Source organism: Brassica napus, chromosome C7 (assembly GCF_020379485.1).
Source record: "Brassica napus cultivar Da-Ae chromosome C7, Da-Ae, whole genome shotgun sequence".
NCBI classification, from domain to species: domain Eukaryota; kingdom Viridiplantae; phylum Streptophyta; class Magnoliopsida; order Brassicales; family Brassicaceae; genus Brassica; species Brassica napus.
In genome coordinates, this window is record NC_063450.1 from 33,255,071 (window position 1) to 33,274,624 (window position 19,554).

General features: G+C 39.7%; 3 protein-coding genes across 4 annotated transcripts; 2 read left to right on the forward strand and 1 right to left on the reverse strand.

Annotated features, from left to right (window-relative positions):
- The first annotated feature begins 216 nt into the window (after positions 1–216).
- LOC106375386 (ATP-dependent Clp protease proteolytic subunit 4, chloroplastic) lies at positions 217–1,827 on the forward strand. The gene is made up of 3 exons (XM_013815276.3): positions 217–703; positions 981–1,489; positions 1,661–1,827. Exons 1-2 carry the CDS (start codon positions 312–314, stop codon positions 1,462–1,464), a joined length of 876 nt encoding a protein of 291 aa, XP_013670730.1. The 5' UTR covers positions 217–311; the 3' UTR covers positions 1,465–1,489; positions 1,661–1,827.
- Positions 1,828–11,431: 9,604 nt separating this feature from the next.
- On the reverse strand, positions 11,432–12,757 carry LOC106375385 (transcription factor MAMYB). Its single transcript, XM_013815275.3, has one exon. It carries the CDS (start codon positions 12,594–12,596, stop codon positions 11,706–11,708), a length of 891 nt encoding a protein of 296 aa, XP_013670729.1. The 5' UTR covers positions 12,597–12,757; the 3' UTR covers positions 11,432–11,705.
- A 269-nt stretch (positions 12,758–13,026) lies between these two features.
- LOC106375382 (cyclin-dependent kinase F-4) lies at positions 13,027–17,028 on the forward strand. Of its 2 annotated transcripts, none has more exons than XM_013815273.3 (13): positions 13,027–13,276; positions 13,506–13,720; positions 13,985–14,462; positions 14,562–14,640; positions 14,720–14,788; positions 14,875–14,964; positions 15,056–15,194; positions 15,332–15,434; positions 15,537–15,589; positions 15,678–15,744; positions 15,830–15,938; positions 16,038–16,455; positions 16,549–17,028. In XM_013815273.3, the coding sequence occupies exons 3-13, from the start codon at positions 14,455–14,457 to the stop codon at positions 16,728–16,730; spliced, it is 1,317 nt and encodes a 438-aa protein (XP_013670727.1). In that variant the 5' UTR covers positions 13,027–13,276; positions 13,506–13,720; positions 13,985–14,454; the 3' UTR covers positions 16,731–17,028. The 2 variants fall into 2 exon arrangements, with proteins under 2 accessions (XP_013670727.1, XP_022561528.1); XM_022705807.2 differs by having other exon boundaries at positions 13,506–13,709.
- Positions 17,029–19,554: the final 2,526 nt, after the last annotated feature.

Here is a 19,554-nt window from a genome sequence, read left to right on the forward strand (position 1 = left end):
GAATAATTTGCCTACCCCCTGACTGAAACCTTACGAACTTTGATTGGAACAACACTGAATGATTTTGTCTCATGACATTCCTCAAACTCGAACCTTTTTTTCCTTCAGCCAAACTGCAATACTAAGCGCATACAAAATGGTTCGGAGCCCGATACACCGTGGTTTGGGTTAAACAAACCAATATACAAATAACCCGACCCAGAAGTATACCGGGTCCATAAGTCGGGTGTCTCTTTCCTCCTCCTCCAGAGTTTTATCAAATCCACTTTCCCCAATTCTTCTCCCAAAACTCTCTTCTTCTCGCTTCAGCCATGGCAACCCTATCTCTCTCATCCTCTCTCAAACCTTCCCTCGTTTCGTCAAGACTCAGCTCATCTTCCTCCGCCTCTTACTCTTCTTTCCCGAAACCCAGCAACCTCTCCCTCAAACCCGCCAAGCTCATTTCACCTCCCTTGAGAACTTCCCCGTCGCCACTGAGATTCGCGAACGCTTCAATCGAGATGTCGCAGACACAGGAGTCAGCTATTCGCGGCGCCGAATCCGACGTCATGGGTCTTCTCCTTAGGGAACGAATCGTCTTTCTCGGTAGCAGTATCGACGATTTCGTCGCCGACGCCATAATGAGCCAGTTGCTGCTCTTAGATGCTAAAGATCCTAAGAAAGACATCAAACTCTTCATCAATTCCTCCGGTGGTTCCCTCAGGTTAATTCTCGATCTGGGTTTCTGCCGTAGTCGGAAAAGTTTCAGTCTTTAACTTCTTAACTCTGCCCTCGCAAGTTAGGTCAGATCATTAGGGTTTTACTTGGCATTGCTAAAGTAATTCAATTTTGTGAATTGTAGTGTCTCCGAAGTATAAATTAACCATCGTTAATGAAAGTTCAAACCTTTTCTGTGACTTCAAGTGATATCAGTTTTGTTGTTTACTAGTGTTTGATTGCGTTGAGTTATCTAACTTTATGTCCCTTTGTTATCTGTTTAGTGCAACGATGGCTATATACGATGTGGTTCAACTTGTGAGAGCTGACGTTTCCACAATTGCTCTCGGCATTGCTGCATCAACAGCTTCCATCATTCTCGGTGCGGGAACTAAAGGCAAGCGCTTTGCTATGCCCAACACGAGGATAATGATTCATCAGCCCCTTGGAGGTGCGAGCGGTCAAGCTATAGATGTTGAGATCCAAGCTAAAGAAGTTATGCACAACAAGAACAATGTCACCAGCATCATCGCGGGATGTACTAGCCGTTCGTTTGAGCAGGTCCTGAAAGATATTGATAGGGACCGGTACATGTCTCCGATTGAAGCGGTTGAGTATGGTTTGATCGATGGGGTTATTGATGGAGACAGTATCATTCCTCTGGAGCCTGTTCCTGATAGGGTGAAACCGAGGGTGAACTATGAGGAGATTAGCAAAGATCCGATGAAGTTCTTGACTCCTGAGATACCTGATGATGAGATTTACTGAAAAGCCAAGCCTCGTCCAGAACCAGGTGAACTGACCATATGAGAGACTATAGCTAGTTTCTGGTTATTGTTTAGCCATTGATTTTTCATCTTTTTACTACTTTAGCAGTGAAGTTTCATATAATATGCTTGAATCTTCGTTTGTTGTCTATTGAAGTGTAATCCAATGTTTCTTCATCGTTTTATTGTATTTCCAGGGATCTTCCAATGCGAATGAGAGTCGTAAGTTTAGATAATTGCGGCCAGGTTTACGAAATGGAAGTTGCCTCTGTATCTCATATTTTTGCTTATTCAGAAAGATATTTGTTCTTAAAGACTCTGTTGTAAGCATAACGACTTAAAGAAGCTGTAGTTGTTCATTTCATTTATCTTAATCTACGCCCTCCCTGGAAGCTTATAGTGATGAACCCCGTGTTAAAGCAACAGTTGTGTAAACTAAAAAGCTGAACTATTCTACTAGAGACAATAAATTAACTAACTACGAACAGAGGATGCAAATTCTCACACAATAAACCTAGAGAGTTCCAGTGACGAGTCTGTTTCATCTAACTCCGGATTGAAACGTCAGGAAGCAGAGAGACCTCATCATTGGACGTGTTACGCAGAGAATTGGGATTACTTGCAGCAAACTAAACCAAACCAAACCAAATGGTTCAATTTAGAAATCAATACAGTAGCGATTCAAGACCTCTTGGCGGTAGTATTTACTTTGACACGTATGGGAGCAATGGTCATGTATTTGCCAACTGTCCAAGCTTTATGAGTGAGCCATGCATGAGGAGGCATGTCAGGGCAACATGTTAGCAGCTAGTGAAAGACTTGAGTAACTATTTCACATCATCATCATCTTTCTACCTTTGGATATTCAGGTGAGAGGCAGTTTTTACCGGTTTAAGTTTACTTCTCTAGATGTTTCAGTCGCATTTTTGTGCCCTTTAGTTGTTTTTTCTTGGTTCTTTACAGAAGATGTTGGTGCTTTGTATAAATCTAAGGTAAAGTTCTGTGATAAAAATTAAGATGCAAATAAAGTCAAATTTAGGTGCATAAGAAGGCTACTGGGAAATCATTCACATTTTATTTCGAACATTTGACGCAGGGCTGTCCCTGCCATAAGGCCAGTGAATCTGGAGCTTTAGGCCACAAAATAGTTTACAATTTGAGGCCACATTTTTTAAAAATGATTATAGTTAGGTTAAAACATTAATTTTTTATCTTTTGGTTCGGTTGGAGTCTTGCATATTCAAAGTTAAATATGTATGTAAAAAAAAAGTTAAATATGTTGGACTTGTAACGTTTCCACTATTTTTCTATTTTGACATGTGTGTTTCTCTTCTAATTTGAGTAACTCACTACAAGAAAACATATTTTTTACTAGGGCAGTATTCGTTGTAAATTCATCGTAAACGGGGTGTTACGACGAATTAACGTCGAAATACGTTTCGTTGTTAAACGTCCGTCGTAACGGAGGTTTCGTCGTAAACGACTCGTTACGTTTACGACGAAATATATTCCTCGTAAAGCGCAGGGAAAGGATTCGTCGTAAACGCCACGTAAGTCTTCGTCGTAAAGCCCACGTAGTTATTTCGATGTAAAGCACACGTAAATACTTTCGTTGTAAATCACTCGTAAACATTTCGATGTAAAACCCTCGTAAATATTTCGATGTTAATCACTCGTAAACATTCGATGTAAACTCCATGTAATGTTTACGAGGAGTTTACATCGTTTCTTATTATATTATTATTAATTAGTATATAATAGATTTTAATTTATATTTAATATTCAGAATTTAAAATAATTTAAATTTTAAAACGAAATATGAAATTGGAAAACATATTTTAAAAAGTCATACAATAATATTTAAATTCATAATACAAACAAAAAAATAAAAAAAAACTACATATTGTCGAAGTAGTTGGTGGGGTTGCTCGGCTGTTGACGGGTTGGATCGGACTCTTGGGGATCTCGTGGTGGTATTCCAAGAGCGGCTCGTCTCTCACTCAACATTCTCTGCATAACCGGGTTTCCCACGGCCATCACGTCTAGCAAATCCTCAAGAGAGTCTAAACGAACCTGCTGGCTATTCATTTGAGTCTTCTGGCTATCCATTTGAGCCTTCATCTGAGCAGTCTCTTCATCCCGTCTCGAAGTGTATGACGAAGTTGCCCTTGCAACTTCGTTAACAGAGCCTATACCGACTATCCGTCCATTCTTTTTAGGAGCCACCTATAAAATCAAAACATATATTAATATAGTTAATTATGTTAAAATATTTAAAATAATGTAAACAAAAATTTTAAGTTACCTCTTCGAAGATTCTGTCGACCTCTTCGGTGGACAATGTGACTGGTAATCCATCGGGAGACTCCTGGGTTAGTTGCGTCTCCCGTTCTTCAATCCGACCAGCCACTGTTCGGAAGAGTTTCTCAGATGCAGGATCAACAAAAACTCCGTCGGATGTGTCGTGAGTCATCTTGAATAGGTCACACAGAGAAGGTAAGACTCCCCGTCTTCTCGAACTACAAAAAAAAATTAAATTAAATATTATAAATTATATTAATTGAATATTTTAAAATATATATTTAAAACAAAACTTACAGCTTCTAGACGGACTCCTGCATGAGGTTTTTGTCCGGTTCTGTGAAGCATGGGCAAATGACCATCTTTATCCTTCGTCCTTCGAGAAGCCGAGCACGAATTGGCCATTTTGATCGAAGAGGGGTGCTCCCAATAGGCGATGAGGCCATCCCACACATCCGTCGTGAGCTCAGTGGGCTTTCCCTCATACCCGTAGATCTCCCACTTGTCCTTCCAATCAGAGACTGTGTTGCAGAGGCGTATCTTTGCCTTTGCAACGAATTCCGCCTTCACCCTCTCGGTGATCCCAAAGACCAATGCCACTTTTGCTGAAACATAAAAATTTTGAAAAAATTACAATTAATAATAAATATTAAAAATATATATATATATTTAAAAGTGAAAATTTAATTAAATTTAAAAATCTTACCGCAAAACATTTAAACCACGTGATCTTAACGTGATTTGGTGTCTTGCTCCAGTTCGGGTATGCCCCGTCGTAGTAACCCTTAATCGTCGCCGAAACGCTCCGGCTAACACGGTTGTTAGCCCCAAACCTTAAAAAAAAACAATTTAACCGTTACAAAATAAAAATTAATTAAATTTTAAAGTAATAAAAATTAATAACTTACCAATAAGTTCCTCGGGGTCTATCGGGGTCTAAAACATCCAAACCCTCCCGTCCAGGCTGGGCAAGCAAATCCTCCACCGTATATCTCGCGAAGAGAGCATATGAAGGCACACGCAAATCCGGATGAACTGCACCTTCTGGGACAGGCTCAGGTGCAGCCGCTGGAGGAGGAGGTGGAGGCATCTGCGGTGGAAGAGGAGGACTCGAAAAAACTCTCTGAGAAGTCTGAGAGTCTGGAACTGCATCGGAAGACGATGGACCGGAAGAAGATGTACCGGAACCATCGCCAAACAACTGGGCATAAGTAGGTGCTGCTGGTTTCCTTCTAGGAGCCATCTAAAAAAATTTAAATAAATTTAATCAATTATGACGACATAATTAAAAAATTATTCCGTTACCTAACTAATCACCTAAACTATAGGATTCCGTCATCTAACTAATCACCTAAACTAATTATCTAAATAATCACCTAAACTAATTACCTAAAAAAAAAAAAAAAAGGAGGAAAGAGAATGTACCTTAGAGGGAGAGGAGAGGAGTTTGGGAGGAATGGACGAGGCAGCCTCGTCTCGGCGTCCCAATATATAGAAAATGTTTCGTCGTAAACGCGACGTAATATTACGACGAAGTTACCAGGCCAGCGTTTTTTCATTTACGACGAAGTTACCAGGCCCGCGTTTTTCGATTTACGACGAAATTACGTCGAAACATCGGTTTACGACAAATTTACAAGGCCCACGTTTACGACGAAGTTACCAGGTCCGCGTTTTTCCATTTACGACTAGATTACAACGCTTAACCCTAAACACCGAGAATGAAATCCCTAAACCCCAAAGTCACATATCATCTAACATCATATCTCTTCTCTACTACTTTGTGCTATTTCTCCAACTTAAACTCTAAAACCCTAAAACTCCAAATAATTTTTTTAAAATTAACAAAAATACATATTATATAAAACAACATTTGTTACACATACATTAGGATGGTAAAAAAATAATATTTCTTTAAACATACGTTACAATAGAGAAATACAATATCAGAGACATATATTACATCACTCTAAATCGTTTTCGTTCTCATCAATATTACATCACTCTAAATCGTTTTCGTTCTCATCACTATCATTACAATCATCATCGTCGCTTCTCTCGAACTCGTCTTCACGTGTTTCATCTATCGCATCTTCGGGAATATCTTCATATTGAAAGTTTTGCGGGTCGATCAAAAGGATTTCATCAGTTGGTTGTTCTGGTACCTCAACTTCAATGATAGCGTCTTCTTCTTGCAAGGGCGGTTCTTCTCCAGCGACAATGCGTCCACGAGGTGTAATTTTGATAGCAGCTAACCAGTTTATCCCGGAAGTTCGAAGCCGAGGATAAGGAAGGAAGCTTACTTGCTCGGCTTGTGAAGCTAAAATGAAAGGCTCAAATTTGTTGTATCTTCTCCCAAAATTGACATCCACAACACCAAATTTGTTATACCGAATCCCTCGGTTCACAACAGGATCGAACCATTCACATTTGAAGAGGACGCATTTTAGCTTCAATAACCCCGGAAATTCCACTTCAATAATCTCCTGCAAGATCCCGTAAAAGTCCGTTTCACCTTTCACACATATTTCGTAGTTACTCGTTGCCCGATGTCTCCCATACTCGTATGTGTGAAAGGTAAATCCTCGTGTGAAATACATAGGTGATGTGGTGACCTTTGCAACTGGACCTTGAACCAATTCGTGAAACCATACGGGATAATAAGGATCGTCATAATCAACTTGCAAAAAGCAGTTATTCTTAATTAATATTGAAGTATCAAAACACTTACTTAATTAATCAATGTATGAGATATATTACGTACCTGTGATTTTAACCACTTGACAAAGTGCTTATCTTTACGTGTGTCCACATCAGTTGCAGATATTGCTGGTATTGCTTCTTCAACTTGAGATACAAACATGCTGGAAATTAAACAAATAATCAAGTCATACATAATTAACTGCAATTCATATAATTAACATTCACAAAAATATTTACCTTTCAAAGTAACGGGTCACTGCATCCTCGCAGTTGAGTAGAATATAAGTGTGGGCACTATGTTTATCCTCTTCACATGACCACCATACTTCTTTCGTTTTACCACCAAACCGTGCAATTTCGCAGAAAATGTCAGGAACACCATCAATTGGATATGATGTCGGTACTCCACCATCATCATATCTTCTAGGAACTCTTTTCCTCGTACGAACAGTTGGAGCAAAGTAGTATGATGTGGAGTTAGATGTTTCGGCTGTCAAACTTCCCGCAACTATTGAACCTTCCACCTTTGCAAGATTTCTTGCTTTCCCCTTCAAATGATTCACCCTGTCGCTCATACGGATACATCCATCCGTTGTGAACAGGTACACAAAGCAATGCTTCATACGGTAGGTGGACAACTAGATGCTCCATGACGTCAAAAAATGAAGGAGGAAATATCTTCTCCAGGTTGCACAATATGATTGGAATGTTATGATGAAGTTGTTCGATGACTTCTTCCTTGAACGTACGTGTGCTAAGATCTCTGAAAAAAGCGCCGATGGCTGTATATTGCAAAAGTAATCAAATTAATAACATTTCATAACATATGTATATATATTAACGTTTTATAATTACCTGCAAGTGCTTCATGGACATTTGCTGGAAGGAGCTCGGCAAAAGCAAATGGAAGTAGTCATTGCATAAACACATGACAATCATGACTCTTCATTCCGGAGAACTTTTGACCTCGTTCAACACATCTTGACAGATTTGAAACATAACCATCAGGAAACTTAACTTCTGATGCAACCCAGTCAAACAAGGTTGTTTTGGCTTCTGATGACAACTGGAAGATGGGAACAGGAACGTTTCCATTGCTCTTGATATGTAACTCACTTCTTGAGCAAATATCAGGTAAGTCCATCCTTGACTTTTTGTTATCTTTTGTCTTCCCAGGGACGTTAAGTAATGTATTCATGATGTTCTCCAAAAAGTTCTTCTCAATATGCATGACATCCAGATTGTGGCATAAGATAAGATCCTTCCAATAGGGTAGCTCCCAAAATATATTCTTCTTATGCCAATTGTGAGACACACCATACCCATCAGACATATTTCCAGGAACATGCCAATTTCCTCCAACTTTAACTGTTTCCTGAGCTCCGTAATAATCAATGTCTGCTTCGATCTGCTGGCCGGTGAGATATGGAGGAGGACCGTCTCTGACAATTTTTTTGTGCCGAAACAATGTCTTATTTCTTCTGTACGGATGGGCAAGTGGAAGAAAGCGACGATGACAGTCAAACCAACAACTTTTCCTACCATTCTTCAGTTGAAAAGCATCTGTCGATCCAAGACAATATGGACAAGATAATCTTCCATGTGTTGTCCAGCCAGACAACATCCCATAAGCAGGGAAATCACTTATCGTCCACAGCAGAACTGCTCGCATCGTAAAATTGTTTTTCAAGGAACAATCGTACATCCTCACCCCTTCTGACCACAATTGCTTTAGCTTTTCTATCAACGGTTGAAGAAAAACATCAAGAGACCGTTTTGGATGCTTCAGCCCAGGGATTAATATGGTCAAAAATAGAAATTCTTGTTCCATGCACATATCCGGCGGTAAATTGTACGGCGTAAGAATGACTGGCCACAAAGAATATTGTCTACCAGACATTCCAAATGGACTAAATCCATCGGTGCATAACCCAAGATAGACATTCCGAATATTTGTAGCAAAATCTGCGTGTACCTTGTTGAAATGTTTCCACGCTCTTGCGTCTGATGGATGTGCAACCTCACCATCTCTCTGGACATGTTCTTCATGCCACCTCATCAACGCAGCAGTCCTCTCAGATTGATATAATCTTTTCAATCTGTTTGTAATTGGTAGGTACCACATCCTTTGGTACGGTACCCTATTCCTCCCACGGCCTTGCGGTTTGAATCGTGGTTTTTTGCAGAATCGACACTCTTCGAACTTGTCATATTCTTTCCAGTAGATCATGCAGTTGTCGATGCAAACATCAATCATCTCCGAAGGCAACCCAAGACTATAAACCAATTTCTGAATCTCATAATAAGATTCAGCAGACACGTTGTCTTCTGGCAAATACTCTTTAAACAATTCCGCCCATGCATCCATGCAATTCTCAGGTAAATTATGATCCATTTTAATATTCATCATCCTAGCTGCTAGAGACAATTTAGAGAGACCTTCTCTACAACCAGTGTAGATTGGTTGATTTGCAGCATCTAGCATTTCATAAAACCTTTTTGCATCCAAATTAGGTTCTTCTACATTTCCAGTTCCATCAGCTATTGTTGTAGTTGTTTCTAAAAATGCATCACTAATCATATCTTGAACCCTATCATGATCTACCATATGCTCATGATCTTGATGATAATTATATTCATTATGCAAATGATTCGGTTCTTCACTATGATGACCATCCTCAAAATTATTATTACTATTACTAGCTTCATTTCCCCCATAACCCTCTCCATGTTGATACCAAATATAGTACTGTGGTGTAAATCCTCTGTTTACTAAATGCTTCCATACAGTTTCACTACGTGCAAATTTTGAATTCTTGCATTTCCGACAGGGGCAGAACATCTTACCGCTTTCCTGTGTGATCGGTGTACAGCCCGCCTGGTGCATGAATGTCTCTAGCCCGCTCAGAAATGCGTTCGTCACCCTCCCGTCGGAATCTTTGTGCAAATACATCCAACTCCGTAACTCGTAAATACTACCGCCACCGGCCATTTTTTTCTTAGATTTTTTTTTGAAATCTTTTTTTTCTGATTTTTTTTTCGGATTTTTTTCTCCCGTTTGTGTGTTGTGAGGAAGAGAGTTGTGGGAAATGACATATATATAGAGAAATTTTCGAGTTGGGTAGTTGAAATATAACAACGATTTTACAAGGAATATTTTACATGGTTTTAACATATTATTTACAACGACTTTACGACAAAATTAGGTAAGTTAAAGCACATTGAATACACGTTTTCACCTAAATATAACGGTAACATGCTTCGTTGTAATGTCGATGTAATGATTACGACGTATTTCTCATTCCACGTACATTCGTCGTAAACTTACATGGAGTTTACGACGAAATCTATTCGCCGTAAATTTACATGGCGTTTACGGCGAAAGTTAGATTTCTCGTAATTGCGTTGTAAACACCATGTAAATTTACGACGAAATATTTTCGTCGTAAATGTTCGTTGTTATGGGCACGTTTTCTTGTAGTGACTTATTTGTTATTCTTTCTATTTTTTTTTCTTTTTGTTACTAAAATAATAATAGTTAAAAAAAGATAATAATAGTTCAAACAAACTAGCGATTTTAATTTATTAAAATATCCACTACTAATCTAATATTCATCTGAATTTTTATTTATACTTTTTATTTATAACTAAACTACTATATCATTTTTTATTTTAAACAAAAAATATTAAATATATTTTGGACAAAAAATATTTTTAGAAATTAAATATATGTTACCACATAAATCTGCTTTAGGCCACAAAGTCTACTGGGACGGTACTGATTTGACGACACCCTTGAATCACAAAACCTTCCCACATACAATCGGCACATGGAATAATCTGTAGCCTGAATAATGTAACATATATCAAAATAGTAAAGTCCAGTTGATTTAGTAGATTCTCCAACATTCACATTGTAATAAACCTCCTTCACTCCTTCCCTGCTCCACAATATCCTGAATCACTAGAGACCTGGTTGTATCCAGAACCCGTAAACCCGATCCGATAAAAATGTATCGAATTCGGTTTTTATCGGATCAGGTACAAATCAAGTATTTTAAAACCGAAGAACCGATTTTACTTATTTTTTGGTTACAAAGTAGATATAAATCAGGTACATTTAAACCGAAGAACCGATTGGGACCCGAATCCGAAAGTACATCGGGTTGTACCGGTTCTTTGAAGATTTACTAAGCCCGACCCGAACCCGATAGAACCCAAAACGGTCTCGAACCAAATTTTCATATAATCAGAATATAGCTGATTTTGATAAACCCGAAAAACCGAAACCCGATTGGACTAAACCGAAACCCGATTGAGACCCCGAATGCCCATGCCTACTATTTGGTAATGGAGATGGGATCACACGCCGTTTTGTTTATCATCTGATCCAACGACACAGATTAGTGGACATTTAGATTTGTTTGTAAACTGGGTTATTGAGTTTTCCTTTATTTGGAGCTAAATATTTTAAACAAAAATAAAAAAATAAGGGATAAAATTCGTATACTAGTAGAGATCCCAGGGATCATAAGTTTGATATCCATTAGAAAAGATCTGCTATATACTAAGTAAAGTTAATTTAGGACTCGATTTAGAGATGTGGGTCTTCAAATATGGAACCTCTAGAAATTCAGAAAACAAAAAGAAAAGAAGACATTTCATCTCATACATACAAAATAAGAGAGAAAACAATGAGTTGATGATGCAGGAATATTTCTTTCACTAAAGATCGAAGGTTACGTGACTGAGGATTCCAAGAGCATTCAGCAATCTTAGTGGTCGTATATTAGTTAATTGAGGTGAACCGATCATTCAGCCTAAGGATATATTTCTTCTACAAATGATATATTCTACGAGGAATAGGCAACCATAAACCGAAAACAACTATGAACCTAAACCATTTTCATGCCAAGTTCACACCCCTTTTCCCCCTCACCAAACCACTATAGTATGCCTTTCAATAAACCAAAGAAAATAAAGACACTTTTACCAACTATGAATCATACAACCATTGGATAAAATAGCAAGCCTTCCCAACATCAAAAACACGAGCCATAACCTAAAGAGTAAGACATCAGCTCAAGAACACGTCATCAACATAACATTAACACTATCTCCCAAGAATAGTGATTATCATCTTCCAGCTAACTCACATTCAATGTAGATATCACAATTATTCAGAACACATGTAACAACTACCATGAAAAAAGAGTCTGAATCAACTTCTCTCCCTAGCTAATTGGCTCCCGACTTGGAGCTCCGAAACCCTTTCTTAAGCTCAGTAACTCTCTTCATACAAGCTGCCTTGGACTTCCCAGGCACTGCAGCTGCAACCTTCTCCCATCTCATGGCTGCCTCTTTCGGAAAAGCTTTAAGAGCATTGAGCAGTGCAATGTCTTCTCCATTACTCCAAGTCTCGTCATCTCCTCCATTCTTCCCAGCGTCTTCTTCTTCTTCACCCAATCTCGGATCCGAAGAAGCTTTCCTCTTCTTCAGAAACTGAGCGTAGTCGTCACTCTCGTAGACTTTCTTCTCCCCAATCTCTTTCGCCTTCTTGATCACATTCTCCGTCTTGTACTTCCCTCCAAACGCAGCCGCCACCGCTTCCCACCGCCCAGGCTTCCCCGCCGGATGCTTTACCAGCTGCTTCTTCAGAACCTCGATCTCTTCATCACTCCACTCCTTGGTTTCCTTCACAGATCCATGAATCTCACTCCGATCCACTTTTACTGGAGGTGGATTTTCCGGCGGTTTATCGTTTTTCATCACTTTATTAGATCGCTTGTTCCTCCTCGATTCGCGTTCGTTATCCGTCGAGTGTTCCTCGTTGAGCTGCTCCGGCTCCAGGATCTGACCGTAACCGACGCGGATTTTGCCACCGGTGAGAGAAGGAGGCGCGAAAGGACCGACGAGGAAGGAGATTGCGAGCCATAAGAGAAGCGACTGGGTAGGCTCGGATTCGAAGTAGAAGAAGGAGAGTGATAGAGTGAGAAGGGAGATAACGACGGAGATTGAGATGAAGATCTTGTTAGGGGTTTTATGATCTTCCTCCTCCTTCGTCTTGCGAGAAGAGGAAGGACGAGATTGGAAGACGAATCTTGGCTTGTCTTCGTCGTAAAACTCCATTGCTCTTCTCCCGATCTGTCCGTACTCTTCTGTGTAGAAGAAGTGAAATAAATCGAAAACTAACAATGCTAGAAATTAGTATTGGCCCTTTTTATCTTTGGGCTTTCGTATACTGTAAAGCCCATATAGTTGGACGAAGTTGATTTATAAAATGTACGACGTTGAAGGCTCCCTTATTATGTGATAACTCAGTTTAATGTTTATCACGTGTAAACAACTTGTTGGGATGGAAAGCAAAGCAGAGAGAATAACAAAAGGATAAAGGTTTGGAGAAGGCGGTCATAAAAAAATTCAAAATCTTACGGTTCAAATTAGTGATGACGTCATCACCAATTAAATCAACGGTTTATATGTAATTTGTTAATGTAGGGTCGAGATGAACACGACCATAATATTGCTGACTAACGATTACAATCCTTTTTTTTTTCCGACGAACGATACTTAACGATAATAATATTCCTTTATCGCGAGAGATAGAGCGGTGATATATATATTCCAAAAGTAGGTTTCGTTTTGTTTGTTATTAGTAAGTATCACGAGAGAACCTCACAAAAATACGCGGCAAGTAGATAGAGAGAGAGAGAGAGCGGTGGAGTTTGGGAAGGAGAAGCTTTTTGGATAAAGTCTTTTTCCCCGTCGTCGGTGACGGAGCTTATGCCTATTGGCCCCTTGACCTTGAGGTTAATCAAAGATCTTGACGAATTGTTTCTAAATTGATTTTTAGGGTTACGATTCTGTGGGATATACTCTGTTCTTCATTGATTGCAGTTATGGTTTCGTTATTGCGTTTCCTGATATTCGTAGGAGTCTATTGGAATTGGATTTCATTTGCTATTAAATCGTTATTGTTTCTATTCCATGTAGCTTCTGATATTGATTCTTCCTACTGCTGTTTGTGTTCATTATCAGGTTACATTAAGCTTTCATTTGCAGTAGATTTGCTTCTTTTGAGACATGGAACTAGATCACATCTGCTCTGGGTGCTACCACTTTCGGGTTTTCTCACTGCAAGAAGCACTCGATTTGCGGTTTCTTGCGCGTTCAGACTTCCTTGTTGGCTCTTTCGTCATCTGCACTTAATGTTCTGCCCTTCTTCCGCCATCTTCATCGAAGGTGCGAGTCAGGTATGTTTTTTTTTTTTCTTTTGTAAATTGAATAATAGTCGGTTTATATTTAAAGACTTTTTTGCAATATTAGTAGTTTAGTAAAAAGAAATTTAGAGAGAAGGTAAAAAACTGCTATGAAGAATCTAGGAAATCTCAAAAAGGAATACTATATGATAGAGTTAAAGGATATCATATACTCCAAACTTACATCTTATATCACTGCTGAATTTCCCCATATTTGTTGAAACAAGATTGTTTGTGTGGCACCTTTGTTTTGTGCAGGGTTGATGTCTGCAAGTTATCATTCCGTCGAATAGGCCTAGAGTCTCTCATCTAAACCTGGTCCCTAGAGTCAAAAAAAGTCCTGTTAGTCCCTATTCCATATCTGGTTCTTGTAGAAGACTGAACAAGGATGTACCAGTTTCTTTTCAAGTTTTGACATGTCGTAGCTTTGATAGTACTGTCTTTTGAGTCTCCGAACCCCTTGAGTGAATTGTTCTCAACATTCCCACTTGTTGGTTCGTTCTTCATTGTGTCTTTCAGTTCTCAACATGTTTTGTCTTCTTCTCTTGGTGTCTTTCTTTTGCCTTGATGGTAAACCAATTGGTTTTCATAAGTAAATAACGGCCAGCCTACCCTGCGGGAGAATCTTCGAGTTTCGCTGGCATACGAACAAGTGGAAGATTGAAGTTATAGAAACATTTCAGTTCTCTAGAGACAAAAACCAAAGGAGATACTTTACTGTAGGGGAGATGGAGAGGTAGGCTTGATTTCTAGCATGTTTTTCTCTTATCTTTGGCTTCAGACCCCTTGATTTATATATTTCCTGTTTGCTTTTCGATATCTTATGCAAACATAGGTATAATTTAATCAAAGAAGTTGGTGATGGAACTTTTGGGAATGTTTGGCGAGCTGTCAATAAACTGACGGGTGAAGTTGTAAGTTTTTTCCCCAAAGATATAAGGCTTCTATACTATTTGTACTTGGTTTTATGGTACTAAAGTTTTCCATGGACAGGTTGCGATTAAAAAGATGAAGAAGAAGTATTACTCTTGGGAAGAATGTATTAATCTGAGAGAAGTGAAGGTATTGTTTCTTCTTCACTGAAAATGTTCCCATTTCTCAGTCTTTCTTCTTGTATGTTTGCTAATTCCTCTCTTTTCTCATATCAGTCGCTTAGCAGAATGAACCATCCAAACATTGTGAAGCTGAAGGAAGTCATCCGGGAAAATGATATTCTTTACTTTGTTTTCGAGTACATGGTATGCTTTTGCTACTTTTTGTTTGATCTGTTTGCTATAGCTTTTTTATTCTCCATTACCTTAAACATTCTTTCCTTTCTTTCTCGTTCAGGAGTGCAATCTTTACCAGCTTATGAAGGATCGCCCTAAGCTCTTTGCAGAATCTGATATCCGAAATTGGTGCTTTCAAGTCTTTCAAGGTCTTTGTTACATGCATCAGCGTGGATACTTCCACCGAGATCTTAAGCCAGGTAATTGATAGCCTTGAGTTACCAATAAACACCACCACATAGTTCGACTTTTTCAAATCAAAATTTCCAAGTTTTTCTACCGCAGTCGTAGTTCAATACATTGTCAATGCAACATGTGTATTTTTTTCCTGATGCAGAGAATCTATTAGTCTCTAAAGATGTTATAAAGATTGCTGATCTTGGCCTGGCCCGGGAGATTAACTCAAGTCCACCTTATACAGAGTATGTCTCTACACGCTGGTGAGATTCACTTCCTTGCTCTGTTGAAATGCTTTTCTAAGTAAATCAATCTGTTTGTAGTTCAATGATATATATGTGCTAAAAAGTTTGTGTTTCTAACAGGTATAGGGCACCTGAAGTACTGCTACGGTCATATGTATACACGTCAAAAGTTGGTTAGTGTTCCCAATATATCAATAAAAGAAGTCTTTCTACATTGTATTGGTCCATTTGTTAACAATGTGTACTTTTTTTGTGTTACAGATATGTGGGCTATGGGCGCTATTCTGGCTGAGCTGTTGTCTCTTCGCCCTCTTTTTCCTGGAGCTAGGTATTTGGCATTACAGTTTTCCTTAATAAAACAATGCTGCGGATGTGATGTTAAGCTACCAAAACCTCTTTTTTTATGTATGCAGTGAAGCAGATGAGATATATAAAATCTGCAGTGTGATAGGCAGCCCAACTGAAGAGACATGGTTGAAGGGGCTTAACCTTGCTAGCGTTATCAATTACCAATTCCCTCAGGTATATTCTTGTTGAAATTTTCAATGTTGCTAGAGAAAAAAGAGACACTTATTTTTTTAATCTTTCGATACTAGTAAGGATCTATTTGTTATCTTCCAGCTTCCTGGTGTACACCTTTCAAACTTGATGCCGTATGCTAGTGCAGAGGCGGTTAACCTTGTTGAGCGCCTCTGCTCGTGGGATCCCAGCAATAGGCCGACGGCTGCAGAGGCTTTGCAGCATCCGTTCTTCCATAGTTGTTACTATGTTCCACCATCTCTCCGTTCCAAACAGTCTGTTGGACAGAGAGGGCCTCTTGAGCATCAGCAGCAATCCCTCAAGACCAATAATAAGGCGCCATTCAACAGTTATGCTACTTCAAAGGTGAACGCTCCTCCATTTGGTGCTTGTCAGACCCAGCGGAAGCTGGAGATGTCTAATAAGATTAACCAGGACACAACATGGAACAAGAAAGCTGTCGGAAGTTATCATGTCAGAGATGCTAGGTATATACCACCGCCTGGAAGGAAGAGTCCTTGTAAGTAACAAAAATCACATCAAAATTTTGTTCTTTTGTTGGCATAGTTTGATTACTCATCTGAAGGGGAAATCAAATGGTGCACATTTGCAGCATCGATGAACAAGAATTGGGTCTTTCCTCGTGGGCCATCAGAGACTGCAGTGGCAAATGCAGCGGTGGTTGGTGGAAGATGGAGGCCGGCGATGAAGGCAGGGTGGGTGGGAGAAAGTGGTGACATGTTCCTCAGACCTATACAGCCTCCAAATCCCTACTCTAGGAGAATCGCTGGTTAAAACCGAAAAGATGACTCACTCTTTTAAGTTATCATCATCTTCTACTACCCGAGGGTCCATGATCATTTCAAGACACAGCTATGTTTGATTTCCTTTTCTAAAAACTCTCTTGCTTGTGCATGGAGCTTCTTCTTGAGCCTGTACTGGTTTTAATGTTTCGGTCATGGTTTTGCTCTGTATATTTTCTTTTCTTTTCGCAACAAAGCTCACAGACGTTGGACCAAACCCTGTTTTCATCAACTTCGATGGACAGTAAATGTAATCTCGACTCGGCCATGTATATAAACGTTTTGCAACATGTGACTTGAATGATATGTGGCAAACGGTGCAACAGACGAGAAAAATTTCCATCACAAGCGGCTGGGGAGCTCATCAGTCTCGTGCCTATTATGAGGCATCTTGAAGTGATTTGTTAGTCCAAAGTGCGCCACTAATTGAGCTCACCGCCTCTGCTGGGTTGCTCCACGTGTGCGGTAGGAGCACAATGACCTCCTCTATGTGCCTCCTTCGGCAGAACTTGCCAGTTTCAGCCAGTGTGTCTCTGAATATGATCTTTCCCTATTCCAGCAACCTCCGACACCAGACCAGGTTGCATGCAAGATCATGAGGTACATCATGTAGTCTGAGATGTTTGGATCATTTTAACGTTTGTGTCATCACTCTCTTGGAATCTGAGACGGAAAACGGATAGATAGATTCCCGAACTAGAAATCCTACTTGCAGATTCGAAGAAAGGGGATACACAGACCTAGAAGATGACCACTGAAGAAGAAGGATCATCTCCAAAGACTGAGCTCGATATGCTAAGTTCTGTATGAACTTGGGCACGATAGATTCAGAGAGAGTTTGTGATTGAGGAATGTTATTATTATTGATAAACTAGATATGCCGTGAGGCTTACATACATAAGAAAACCAACTACTAGATAAAGCTAAATCAAATAGGAATCCTAATGTGAACGTAAATCATAAAACCAATGATACCACCAAAACAGTTATGGAGTCGTTAGTGGTGATGTGTCCTGTCACAATACTCCCGCTTCCATAGCATACTTGGCCTCAAGTATGAAAATCAGGGTATCCCTTCCGCCGAACTAATATACCTTTGTCACTGCTCTGTTTTGGCGACTTACCATCTTTTTCTCAAGCATCCTCTATGGTTCTTTATCTTTGCAGAAATATTGAGGCAAAATCGAATGTGATGGAGGTGGATTTGGACAGAGCTTTAACTGATTCTCAGAAAAGACATTATGAGTGTGGTAACAAACAGTGTCAAGGTTGAAGGTTTGCTGTGTCTCTAGCGTACTGTCCAGTTCCCAAAGATGAAGTAAAGCAATCTGAGGTCCTTGTAACATGAGTTTGTTGAGACTGTTTCCTGTGATTTCCTTGGGACCGTTTGGTGAACATGTTTCCTGTGATTTCTGCAACCCAAGGGCAAGGTTCGTATTTCAGAACTAAACATGTATCCCTGCATCTTCCAAGAAAACACACTACATTTGTACTTAGTAATCAGTTCTCTACTTGCTGCGACGACTAGTGTTGGTTTGGTTGGTATCAAAGTGCACCCTAAGCTTTTAGCGATCTGTACATCGAGAAAGTTATGAGTGCTGCCAGAGTCGAGTAAGATATGCAACTTCAATTTTACAGTTAAATATCGGGGTTCCATTTAAGGCGTGGACAGAGATAATGGCGACCTTGTTGTCTTCATCGAGAGTTGTTTCACGTATTTGTTCTTCCAGCGCAATTTCTTCGTCAAACTCTGTATCAGCTTCCAAGAACAATAACTCAGCACGCCGATGCTTAAGTTGATGACCTGGTGTAAACGGTTCCTCACAAAACGTGCATAAACCCTTACTGCATCTCTTCTAGGTTTATTGTTTTGATTTCCAACAGCGTTGGTGTTGAGGTGCTGAATTGGTTCTTGTTGGGTTGTGAGAAATTTGATCTTGATGAGTTGAAGGTGGGAGGAAGTGTTCTAACCGGAAGTGTGTTGAAGAGATAGTTCATGGAGCTTTGCGATCCTTGTAGCTTCTGGAACGGTTGTGACGTTTGAATTGACGTACATGAAGAGCCAGATGTTGGTTCATGTTTGTCAAGAAGATACTCAGAGCATGGCCCGGAGCAAGCGTAATTCTGTTCACAGCACAATCGAGCTTCTCTAGATAGATTTCAATGGTGCCGTTACCTTGCTTTAAGCTGACTAATTCGGATAGAGGGTCATCATATAGCTCTCCAATGCGTGCTAATACAGCTGCAACATATTCCGGCCAGAGTGGAAAGATGTTGTAGTGATTAGCGATGTAAGAGTGGTGCCACTGTAAGGCTTTGCATGTCATGTGAAGAGAAGCAATGTGGACCTTCAGTTCAGGCAGTGTGCTGTCTATGGAGAATAATTGTTCGCAATGATATATCCATTCTCTAAGAACTGACCCATTGAACATCGGAATCCAATTTTAGTCAATCTTGAAGCTAGTCCATTAGGTAGAGTTGGGTTGGGATTATGATCAGTATCAGGATTGTGTTGCAATGTTTTTGTCGTGCTGCCATCCAAAGTTTTCTGGCAGTTCTTCTTGTCGGGTCATTCCAGAGTTGGAAATAACAGCAGTTGAGTTGTCTTGACTTGTGCCTTGTTAGTTAGTCGAAGGTGGTGGGGTGTTGGCGAAGTATTTTTCCATCATGTTTCTGAGTTCAGAGATTTCTCCGCTTAGTTCCTTGCGGATTGCCTCTGTTTGCTGGTTTTGTGACAAAAGAAGTTCCTCGATTTGCTTGTTCATGTCGCTTAGAGCGGTAGCCTGACGGGTTTCGATTCCTTGACTGGTCATGAG